Source organism: Cyphomyrmex costatus, unplaced genomic scaffold (genome assembly GCF_001594065.2).
Source record: "Cyphomyrmex costatus isolate MS0001 unplaced genomic scaffold, Ccosl1.0 scaffold15, whole genome shotgun sequence".
Taxonomy (NCBI): Eukaryota; Metazoa; Arthropoda; class Insecta; order Hymenoptera; family Formicidae; genus Cyphomyrmex; species Cyphomyrmex costatus.
The window spans coordinates 353,636-366,358 of NW_017275499.1; the positions used below are offsets into that span (position 1 = coordinate 353,636).

The 12,723-nt window shown below is 33.9% G+C and overlaps 1 protein-coding gene across 1 annotated transcript in view; it reads left to right on the plus strand.

The window, feature by feature from the left end:
- LOC108783394 (uncharacterized) overlaps positions 1 to 12,286 on the plus strand; it is a 36,065-nt gene extending 23,779 nt beyond the window's left edge. Inside the window, exons 5-12 of the mRNA XM_018551949.1 lie at positions 3,705 to 3,936; positions 5,106 to 5,220; positions 6,271 to 6,496; positions 6,731 to 6,888; positions 8,280 to 8,496; positions 9,050 to 9,212; positions 10,644 to 11,510; positions 12,213 to 12,286. Of these exons, the coding sequence (XP_018407451.1) occupies positions 3,705 to 3,936; positions 5,106 to 5,220; positions 6,271 to 6,496; positions 6,731 to 6,888; positions 8,280 to 8,496; positions 9,050 to 9,212; positions 10,644 to 11,478 (1,946 nt within the window). The 3' untranslated portion in view covers positions 11,479 to 11,510; positions 12,213 to 12,286. The remainder of the gene's footprint in view (positions 1 to 3,704; positions 3,937 to 5,105; positions 5,221 to 6,270; positions 6,497 to 6,730; positions 6,889 to 8,279; positions 8,497 to 9,049; positions 9,213 to 10,643; positions 11,511 to 12,212) is intronic.
- Positions 12,287 to 12,723: the final 437 nt, after the last annotated feature.

Below are 12,723 nucleotides of genomic sequence, written 5' to 3' on the forward strand. Positions count from 1 at the left end.
GGGGGGGGGCAAGGGGGTGGACCGTAGGCCGATTTTTTAATATTGGTGGGGCTAGGGTGAAGTTGGCCCCCCAAAACATAATTTTCGTATATCTTTTGAACTAAGAGTGAGCAAACGAAAATTCCAGCTGAGCATTCATGAGCAAACGATGAGCAAACGAATGCATGAAGAAAAATATCGATTTTTTAATATTGGGGGGCTAGGGTGAAGTTGGCACCCCAAAACATAATTTTCGTATATCTTTTGAACTAAGGGCGAGCAAACGAAAATTCCAACTGAGCATTCGTGAGCAAACGATGAGCAAACGAATGCATAAAGAAAAAAATCGATTTTTTAATATCGAGGGGGCCAGCTTCACACGGGTTAGTGAAACCCTACTGTATTCATGCGAAACAACTCTTACTCCATCTCTTCTTCTGCGAATGAGCCCGCAACTTCCATGTCGCTTTATGTTGTAAAGTGTACGCGTGAATACAGTAGTGGATTCACGCGTACACTTTACGAAGTCTAACTATCGAATAGTCTGGACTATTGAATACGCATAGTATCAACAATTGATAGTATACAATAGTCCAGATTATTAAGTCTGAATATCTGAAAAATTATAAAAGTCCGCCACCTAGTTGTTAAGGCAAAGTTGCTCAGAATCATGACCTTGACAATATATGTGAAGGTCAAGGTCATCGGAGCTCTAAAGTGAACAATTACCAAATTTTATAATACTTACATAAAATGTGTGAAAACATTCCTCTATAAGTATGTATGGTATCGTCATTAAGCGGACAAAGCTTTTGTAAAAAAATCCATTGCGAAACATTATTGCGTCCAAGTACTCGCACTGCCTTTTGTACCTTTCACCTCTTCAATCTCTTTTGATGTCCTTTGTAGTAGCTCACACCAGTGCACCATCATCATCGCGTCATTCTCGAATCAAACACATGTCTCTGTTCCGGAATGCACGATGATCTTCAAGCTCGTTAATCGCGCGACGAGCGACGCTTTTAGCCAGCTGTCGCATGCGTTGACTCTTGACTCGTGACTTTCTCGGTGTAATTTGCATTACGCACGATCGAGAATTCTGCGTGCAATAAAGACGCAGCATCAGCCTAGAGGCAGGGAGGAGAGGGAGAGGTAGATTAAAGTAATGATGATCTTTTTTACGAATGTAATGCGTCAAATGTGCCATGTGTATGCATTCTGCTGGACTTGCGTTCGCGGAAGTAACGGAATGAATCGAAAAGCTTATTAACTAGTTTCGAGTACAACCGCCACTTATGCGCTCTATCGGGAGACTCGTCAGGGAAATATCAGGGAATTTTAGGATAAAAAATTTGCGACAACCTTGTTTATGTATGTTCACTTTTGAATTAGCATTTTTAATTAATAATATATCAGTTATTCTTTATGGTAATGTATTATTATTATAGATATAAAAAGGTTTAAATTTTTGATTGAGGATCTTTTTTGAACATAGCTTACCTTTCCATTTTTATGATATAATTTTTTAATTGTTATATCCTGTTCGTTGCGGATCACTATCTTATGCGAATGTCGATCGCCATGCAAATAGGCTATCAAATGCATTACTCGCTTAGAATTCAGCCTCAATATTCAATTGCCTTATTAAGCGATTCATTATATGGAAGCGAACCCTTTAACATTATAGAAAATCTCATAATTCTTTGAGGTTCATTAAATATCTATCGCAAGAATTAGTACACGAAATATCATATGTACTTTTGAAACGACGGAAGGTAGAAGAAAAATCGAAGCTATAATTGAAAGCTCAATTTAACAGCTATTTCGAAATATTATATTATTTTTTATCGTGCACCTGAAATATTAAATTGCAACAGCAGCATTTGTTATTTATAATCAACAAATTTGGTCATTATTCATCGATAGCATTAAAAAGATATTTACTAGAAAAAAATCATAGTATAAAAGTCTACAGCAATAATTTAAACATTATTCCACTCTCACTGAAATAATTACATTCCCTAGCAGATTTGACATCATTAACGAATGGAACAAGTAATAATTAGGAAAAAATAAAGCTAATAAAAATAATGCTGCTGTTATTAAGTGTCTGATACCTTTTAATCTTATCGTTCAAAGCTTTTTGATTTGTCTAAAAAAATGTATGTATCTCTGTACGTGTCTGAAAATGTATTATATGTATTAATCATGAGACTGTACGCTTTAACTAACAAATTGCAATTAAAATTAGATAAAGAAAATAATTATGGCATGCAATGAAATCGTTATATCCTATATTTTTTTAATTAAATAATTGATTGTCGGATCAATGTTACGTGAAGCGTCAATTTTAGGTGATTTGTTCACAACGCTGTGAGGTGACTTACCGGTGGTGATAAGTTACAATACTTTTGTATTTATTCCATTTGTTAAGTAAAATTTATATTTTGTAATATATTTCACTAAAAACTAGAAAAATTATTTTTATACAGAATTGCGTGAACTTGGAAAGTCCAGCGTGGGTCACTGGTGTGAACGTGTTAAATACCTAAAATGTGTCGCAATCGCGACGTGAAATTAAGTTAGTATTTCGTGAAATAATATATATTTAAGAATTATTATAAATAACTATATATATAATAATATATATATATATAATATATAAATAAAACATATATATATAATATATAAATAACTACATATATAATAAAACCGCGCATGATGGTGAATTTACTGGTTTCGCCGTCATTAATTACATGGCATTACACTCACGATAATTGTCAGTTATTTAACGCGCCGGAGAGCCGAACTTTTACTCGAAGAAGCCACGTACGTTCTGGCAGACAGGACGCAATGGAAGCTATCATTATTGTGTAGCTCTAACTACATAACATCGCACGCGCTAGCTGTCTTAATTATTTCAAAAGCGTTTCCCTTTGCATGCGTGTCACGTTTAATCGCCCATCTATTTGTGATAAAAAGTGAATAAAAAATACAACTATACAGGAAAAATCGTTCTACATACAGATAAGATTAAATGAGTAATCGCTCGCTTGACAGATGCAAATTTTCTCGTACTCATGAATTAATTGAGTAACATTATCTCATTTGTATGCGTCATTTTATCATTCGATAATAACTGTTATATCATACAACAATCCGTGATTGATAAATTCGAATTAAAAAAAGATCAAGAAGTATAATCTGTAATTATGGTATGATACAATACCATGAATGAAAAAGATTAATTATAATAATTAAATTGGAGTTATGGAAATTTTCGATTCAATCTCTTAAAATTCATGCAGTATGATTCGGAGCGATTCGGACTTTTAGTATTGCATTAGCATATATAAATACATCAATGAGAGATTCATTATATTATTATATTCTACATTTTATATAGTGCGACTTTCTCGTTTCGAGATCAATATACAAATTGGAGTAACAGGTGCCAAACGTGATGATTTTTTTTGATAATCCTTAATAATTTACGAGTAAGGGAGATGTACAAATCCGTGACTATTTAATGCCGCAGGCACTGACCACGCCGCAGAAATAGACTAGTATATAGTATAAATTCTTTCAGCGAAAGTTACACACATTTCTCCGGCGACCCGGCAGGCCAAAGAAAGAAAGTAGCAAGAAGAAGCGAGGTTCCACTTTTCCGGTTGCTGCGTAGAAGCCGAATATTTCTTATGTTTCTCTCTCTTATCTTTCCACAGTAAACAATGAGCAGCACGATAAGGACAGCCTAAACGAAACCGGAAGTACAACAGGTGGCACCGTGGAGGGCGCGCCGAATGGTGGCCCCAGTAGGGGTGACAAGAACAAGGACAAGGAAGACCATGCATCCGCGCAGGCATCCACCTCGGCGCCACCCACAAGATCCTTGGTTTCCAGAATCCTAGCGAGGGCACGATCGCCCGAAGATCTACTAGATCATTCGGAACCGTAGTAAAATCTATTATATTTTCATCTTACTATACATATATCATCTATAGAGATTTATTTATTGAAAAACGTGTTGTATTTTATATATGAGCCGTTCGCTATAAGAATCACTTAAGTCGATTTAAGTTTATTTTTTCTGTTCAGTTGCATATCTTATTAAATATTAGCAACTGAATTTTTTCATTATTTTCTACAGAAATATAACTATCTTGTAGTAAGCTATTAGCATAGAAAGAATATTAAGTTGCTATTTTTGTTTCAATATCTTTAATTATTTAAAAATTACTCAAGTGGTTTTTTCTGCGATCGACAAAATTTGTAGCAGTTTTACAGCTCAAAATATCATAGTTTTAGCAATAGAAACGCCCCATTATTTTTAATTTTGATAAATATTTTTTTGGCTACGGTATACATCTCAGTACACTTACTTGATTTTTTTCGGATTTTTTTCTCCATATGTTCACAAATTATGATTTTTTTATTAAAATTGTTGATAAAAATGAATTTTTCATTTTAATTGGCTATATATCAAAATGACTTAAGTGGTTTTTTCTGCGATCGACAAAATTTGTAGCAGTTTTACAGCTCAAAATATCATAGTTTTAGCAATAGAAACGCCCCATTATTTTTAATTTTGATAAATATTTTTTTGGCTACGGTATACATATAATAAAAATCATTTTTTGAAGTTTTCGTGTTTTTTCAGGTTTCCATACAAAAAGGATGTTAAAAAATTGTGATTAAACACATAAAATAAACTTTTTTCGACTTAAGTGGTTCTTATAGCGAACGGCTCATATACTAAATATTATTTTTACATTTAATTCCCTTCTCTACTCTTATTTTACCTTCATTTTCAAGTTGATCCAAAATCTATCAGAATAAAATGTAGCGATGATCTTATATGGTATAAATAGATAATAAAATTTAACTACATTCCTACCTTAGCAAACTCAATATACACGTAGTCTGCCTAAGCATTTCTAGTTTTGCTGATAATAAATCCAACATTGAAAACTGATAATCAGATTCAAAATAGGAAATATTTCCGAACATTAATTGGACGATATTGAATACAATATATATATATCTCTCTCTCTCTCTCGACCTTACATAATTCTAAAAAAAAATTTAATTTTATTAAAGTCTTGAACTTTTATTTTGTACCACAGCTCGCAATTATGGGTGGTTCTCTCCAACGTATATGGCGAGTTGATTGTCGTGTTAACGTTGGCGGTGTGCTTGGCCGAGGTCATGGATACGCCTGTGCCTTTGCTCAGCTTACAGGTACAAATGATCGAACTTATTCGACCGAATCTCATAAATAAGTCATCTTATCGCGGATACCGCATTTGCCAAGAAAGCGAATATACTCTGGGATAACATGCAACGCATCAAAGTCTCGAAAGTAACGTTCGTGATGTCGGACTTGGATTTATCGTACCGTTACTTCACATAATCTGGGGAAAGTCCGAGTGTCGATTGGATAGCCTTGAACTAAAAACTCATCGATTCAGGACTCCTACGAAAAATTAGTTAAAATCCCATTGCAATGAATAATTAATTGCTCGTTTATATATATATATATATTTTTTCTTTTATCACATAACAATATCCACAGTTCAATAGAAAGTGGACTTCATTAGAAACATTCAAAGAGATTATCTATATCGTTTTGAAAGTATTACGATGCAATTATTTGATAAAACTTGCAACATCATTTAAATTGATTTAATCCAAAGCTGAATTAACAAAATTTTCTATTTTACTATAACATAGTTATATTTTATTTAGATTTACTAACAGTTAAAAAAATTAATATAATCTTTTATTTGTATAATTTTAAAGAACACAATCTTGAAAATCACATCCCCGCTTTAATCTCTGAAAACATTTTTAATGCAAAAAATAAGAGACAATTATGTATTATGTACTGAGAATACCGTCGGTATTAGAACTATTATACGTATACATAACAGAATTTATCAGGATTAAAACCGCGTAGCGGTTCAACATATTATATATACCTAATATTGGAACTATGTCAAATAATCTACTGAACGATCTAGGAAGCGTTTATAATTGCGGAGTTTGTGCACGCTATACGAGATTACAAAGATTCAGTCACGTAAATTATAGATCAGGAAGAAACGTAAATAAAATGGGACGCATCGGTACGAGTTTCAAGATAACCAGTTTGCTACGTTTATCAGTTTAAATGGCCTTTTTCGCGCGGGTCTCCATTTAAAGATACTCGAAATCATTTTCCTAGCATTCGTGTTTTGCATAACGGGTACATTTCACTACGAAGTAGTTACATAACTGTGTGTTTTTCAGGGTGTATTCCTCATGTATCTTTACGTGGGCAGCATCGCAGTCATCATTGGCATTTACATATGGGTGCTGGTTGACAGCTGTGGTAGCTTAAGTCGAGGTGGTAACGGACTCGGAGACGCGGAACTCGGTGGCGCATCACTTACCAGATTCGGATCATTAAAACGGGCACACATCTCCAGAGCTAGAACGGCACCAACCAGTTTTTATATACGAGTCGGCGCGCTTTGTAAGAGATAGCGTTAATCCACTTAAAGAATAATGAATAGTTTCTAAATTATTTAGTACTTTTATTTATCATGGAACTCTAACTTTAATCTTTAATAGAAATTTTAATTTAGTGTTTGTTACAAATATAATTTTTAATTTATTTAGGATTCTTAATGGATTAAGATTTAAGAAATCGGTTAGATTTTGCATTAGAAAATTATAAAATAAATTTTATTTGTCGTATATGTTTTAGTGTTCGGTCTAGCAACGCTGGTCTTCAACGGTTTAGAAATGGCGATGCACTCGATGATGCAAGGTGCCGAGTGCTTGACCGACGTCATCTTCGTGCATCCGGTGCTGCACGGCTTGTTCACCTTCTTGCAGATGCACTTTCTCTTTGTAAACTCGCAGGCAAGCATTAGTCTTACGTTAATTACATTACAGCCAGTGCCAAACTCGTGGCTAGACAAACGCGTGAACGCGTTTCTTCGTTGTGCTCTGATGCGTCGACAGCTACGTACCACTAACACGATCATATATCGCGTTCGAATTTAAACAAAGGATTTTGAAAGATTAAAACTTACGTAAATATGTTATATGTATTATATTTAAATTAATATTTTAAATTTATAGTTAGGGGAGACCGGGGCACCATGCATCACAAAAATTTAAACAGTAAAAAATGCATTAAAATGTAAGATTTTTGGTCTCAATTTTTTGTATTAAGGGATAATGTAACACATCACTAAATAAGTCCCGGGCCTGACATAATAGATGGCGCACTAATAACAAATCCATTAAAGTCACTTTAATCTAGTGACTTTAAAATCCATATGATTTTTAGAAAGTACTAAACCTTCAAACATACGTGTCAAAATTTTAGCTCAATCGGACCTTTACTTTACAAGTTACAGTGGTTTAAGTGACACTACTTTTGCATTTTTCAAAACAATGGAAAAATCTGAATTTCGTGTGTTGATAAAGCATTGCTTCCTGATGGGAAAAAATACCGTTCAAGCAAAGCAATGGCTTGATAAGTATTATTCAGACTCTGCTCCGTCGGAAACAACAGTTAAGAGATGGTATGCTGACTTTAAACGCGGTCGTAAAAACACAAATGATACTGAACGCTCTGGTCGCTCAAATTCGACAAAAGTAGCGTCACTTAAACCACTGTAACTTGTAAAGTAAAGATCCGATTGAACTAAAATTTTGACACGTATTTTTGAAAATTTAGTACTTTCTAAAAATCATATAGATTTGTTATTAGTGCGCCATCTATTATGTCAGGACCGGGTCTTAATCAGTGATGTGTTATATTATATTTTAAGATTTATTGAGCATTTTTCATAAATTTTGATTTGTTTTTTAAATAAAAATCGAAAAAGAAATTTTTAAAAATGGCCCATGGTACTCCATGCCCGGGATACCATGAGTCAGATACATTTGTACCCTTAGACGACCTTCTTTTATATTTTCTAATCATTTCTATCGTATTTTTTGAAAGAATATAAAAGAATTTGTATTGCTCAATTTTATCACGAAAACTTAACCTAATCTAAATCGATGAGTATCACTTGACAACTACTTTTATTATATAAAATGAAAAGAAAGTGTTGGTCAGAGTATGATAAATAAACAGCTGCATTTTCTTTATTATTATTCTTGCTTGTTTAGTCCTTTATATGAATATTTGCTTGTTTTATCGTTTCAAAATTTCAAATCAATATAATAATTTCCATTCAAAAGAGAATAAATCTTTACTTGATATAATCTTTACTTGATATCGTTTTGTTTTTTAGGTACTCGTAGAACGCTTCGGTCTTGTAGCCAGATTTGGCTTCACCCATCTTGCAGCTACAAATATCGCAGTCTGGGTTCGTTTGGTGATTTGGGATACCGCACAAGAATGGACTTACTTTGTACACTTGGCACAACACGAACAGCAAACATCCGTATCTCCCTTGAGTCTTCGAGGATTCCCTGGATCTTTGACAAGACAATCGCGAGATCTTATAGGTATAGATTTTATTTTTATTACTTTAGCGAATAAGTTTCAAAAGTAATTATGCAATATTACTCTTAGTTAGTAATATATTGGAAATACAAATTAATTCGGTCCGTTTTCCAAAATATGATCGCCTCCAAAGACGAGTCATTTTTTCGAGATGGAATTTGAAAATTGTCTGAGAGATGGGAAAAAGTAGTAGCCAGCGATGAACAATACTTTAATTAATCTGCTCATTCATTTTGTTTTGAAATAAATGCATTTTTGAACACAAAAAACGGATCAAACTAATTTGTATATTTAATACTAATATACATATATACTTGACCCATAATTATGAATCAAATTTTTAAACTTATTATAAATAAATAGAAGTACAAAATGTGCTATTCATTTATGTTGAATTTGAATGGTATTCATATTCGTATTGCTTTTAGATTAAAATAAATTACAAAAACTCAAAAGCGCAAATTCGGAAATGTCAAAATAAAATTAATTTTTATCCATTTCAAATTATTTTCATTTGTTGGGTGACCTATAATTGAAATTATCACCTTATTTCAGACGATTCTACAATAAAATCAAGCATTTTCAAGCCCTATCAACCTGTTTCTAACGAGCAGATCTCACAAGTAATTGCGCTACAAGAATGCTTGAATACTAATACCTTGGGACAACTGTGGACTTCAAGCATGCCTTTCTTATATCCTTTTATTGTACAATTTAGGTACGTATTATATTAAATATTAGCCACCTTGATTAAAATTTTACGCGGATGTATATGTCATATTTATTATTAACCGATTGTTGGCATTTATGCATCATTAAGAAAAAATAATCAAAAGAAACAACTTGTTCAGAAATATTTTTAAAGTTTCATTTTCATCACTCTATAATTGCCACAAGAAAGGTATTATATATAATACTTGGAAAATACAAGACAAGTATTATATATAATAATATAAGCGGAATAAGATCGCTGCTGGCTTGGCGCGAGTTTTTCTGCTTAGTAGTGGAACAAGCACCGACAGGTGCTTCACCGCGTGCGGTCCAAATGCCGCACGACGCCCGAGCGACATTTGATCTGCGCGCGTGGCGGTGAGGTGAGGGGGACAGCGGAAGGTGGAGGCGATTCGAAAGTCGGCCGAAAGTTACATACACTTTATGTATGTTTACTTTGTACTGACACCTTTAATTAATAATATATCAGTTACTTTTCATGGTAATATACAGGGAATAGAAGATATAGAGAATATGCCTATCTATATCCTTTCCTTTCTCTATTTCAGATTCTTTCCCCTTCCAAACAGATATAGATTTTTATCTTTATCTTTATTTGTAACATACACTAAATTATTAAATTATTACACGGTTTAGCATATATCATAACTTGACATTGTGATGAGCAGGGAGATTTTTAATCTTTAATTCCAATACCATGAACACATTGAGAGTACCTCTCGTTATTTTAAAAAGGTATGATAATAAATATCATAGTTAAATGATATAATTAAATATATAATATATTTAGCTTTTTTAGTTAAAAAAAATCGTCTATCCACTTTTGAAAATGGATATGAGAAAATAGTATTAATAGGTGTGACACACATAGATTTAAAAAATCACAGGATAACAAGAGGAACTCTTCTTTTTTCAAAAAATGACGTGCGCTAGATATGTAAATTCTATGTAATTAAGAGATTCTATTAAACTTTTTATTTTTAACTGTATATACAAAATAATCTGATTCTTATATGTAACCGTACTTTATATGTTTAAATGTTGTTTACATGATGACCCAATGAGGGTAGAAATGTTTGTAATTTTTGTATTTTACATTTTGTTTATATTAAATTAGCATCTCACATTCTAGCTTAGACTCGTAGCCTATTTAATTTCTATTGTTTTTAATTATTGAGTCTCATTATTATTAATAATTTCAAAAGAAACAATATTTTTAAAAAGCAACATTAAATTTAAAAATAAAATTCCCAAAATTTTCGATAAAAAAGAAATTGCTTGAAAATTTCAGGTTTTCTAGGATATTAAAATTTAATCAAAAATTTAAATTTTAATATGAAATTTGTAGATTTTTTTAGTTTTTTTTTCATGAAAGTCTTATTTCCTAAAAGAAACTCTCATATTATTCTCCTTTCAGCTTGATCGCCGCGGCGGTGACCTTCGTGATGGGTCAAAACGTCGGTAGGAGTAGATTGATTAAACAAAAATTCCACAGCAGCAAGGACTTAAATAGTCACACCAGAGTAGGTTGCGATGGCTCTAGCAAGGGCCTTTTTCTGGGTATTCTCTGTATGGTAGCTGGTATCGTGGTGATTCTCATCTTTCTCGTCGTGCGAGAGGATGAGAACTTTCCCTCTGCCACCTTGTCGTGGCTTACATGCGGTACTCTGATCGGCATACTGACACTGAGTAGTCTGATGACAGTTAGTGGCCTCGTGCAGGTGCGTCAAATTTCGGTAGTGACGAGAGCGCCTGCCGCCCTGGACAGCCTTCTGTTAAACGTGTCGCTCTTCGGGGTACAACTCTACTCCGTCTTCACCATCGTAGTGTGCGCTTGTTCACTGGCCATGTTAGACCACGATGAGACAGAGGACACACGGGCTAGGCATATCATGCTGCTGTCAATGTCAATTCTGCAGTTGGTACAGTGCTTCGCGCAGAGCACGCTGATCGCCGAAACCTCACGACGTTCCTGCATAACACGCTTCCAAATGCTGGCAAAACCTGGTCGCCAAGTGATCACCTTCTTACTATTCAGCAATGCCGTACTCTGGGCCTTTGACACCGTAATCACGCAGAATTGGCTATCGCAGGAGCTACAGCTTCGGTTCTTCGGCGTGCTGGTCTGGGGTGTACTGTCCAGGATTGGACTGCCTCTTCTAATTTTCTACAGGTTTCATAGCTGCGTGTTGCTACTGGAGGCATGGAACAAATGCTACAGAACGCCACGGGGGGAACATCCTCTCAACTGACAACGTGGAATCTCACACCGACTTTCATGCAGGTTCGTTGGAACAGTAGAATCAACAATGATTAAGGTTCTTGACTAGTCATTGCAGCCGTATAGGCTGCATAACCATTTATCAGATGATATATTTAAAAAACTTTTATAAAATATTTATAAAAATATGAATATATATTTTGTATCCTAAATCGTTTTACTACCTAATAGTTACTTAAAAACAAAATCATCTTAAAAATTATCTAGATAAAAATTTTTTTAATTTCATCTAGGTTAATGTAAAACTAATCATCTTCATCTTGTCTAAAATACATTTTTGTGTCATTTATCTTATCAATATTTAGATAATTTTTAATTATCTAAGCGCAACACTGACGATAGATATAAAAAATGCAGCTTTTAATTGCTATTATATTTCTGTATTGAAACGATCAATTTCATGTAATTGTACAAGCAAGTGTTTTCTTAGTACAATACATAGTTTTAATTTCAAGAAATTTTATTTTCAATTCATGAGTATATTATCTTAATTTAAATAGAAAAAAGTAACACTAAAGTTTAAAAATAAATAATTTAAATAATAATTTTACACCTATAAGTATGATCTTTTTATATATTACACGAATAATCTTAATGTATGTAATTTTTTTTGTGTAATCTGTGTAATTTTTTTGATAAAAATCAATATTCTTTGATATACTTAATGTGTTTTATGTTCATTTATAAAACATATCATGTCAATAGACTGCATTCTGGCTTGCAAGAACCTTACAATCCCGGGAGATCAATGCCGATGGATAACGAATACGCTTACAAGCAACTACTACGTTCAAATTCGCTGCCGTTGGACGCAGTGCATTTTTTCCCTTATGTGGATAGTGCGAGCTGGCTATACCTGGATCCGAATCCCATTTTTCCCGTACGCCTACCGAGTCTGGATTGCGACGCATCGTTAATGTCCGAACAGCATCGTCACCGCCACCACCATCATTATCATCACCGTCACCGCAGCTGCCAGAGGAAACATCGTCGAGTACTGAGTGATCCCGGAAAATGGAATGCCAGTATTCGAATGGACGCGATGCGACACCGGCGAATATTCAGCAGCACCGGCATCGATCTTATACGAGCATCAATAGACGAGACCAATGAAGATAATCTATCGCTTGAAGAGGAGACAAGAGCGTCGACCTTCAGAAAAGTGCCATGGCACCCTAATTTGCATATGCTTAAAATTAGGAGAACGTAACGCAAC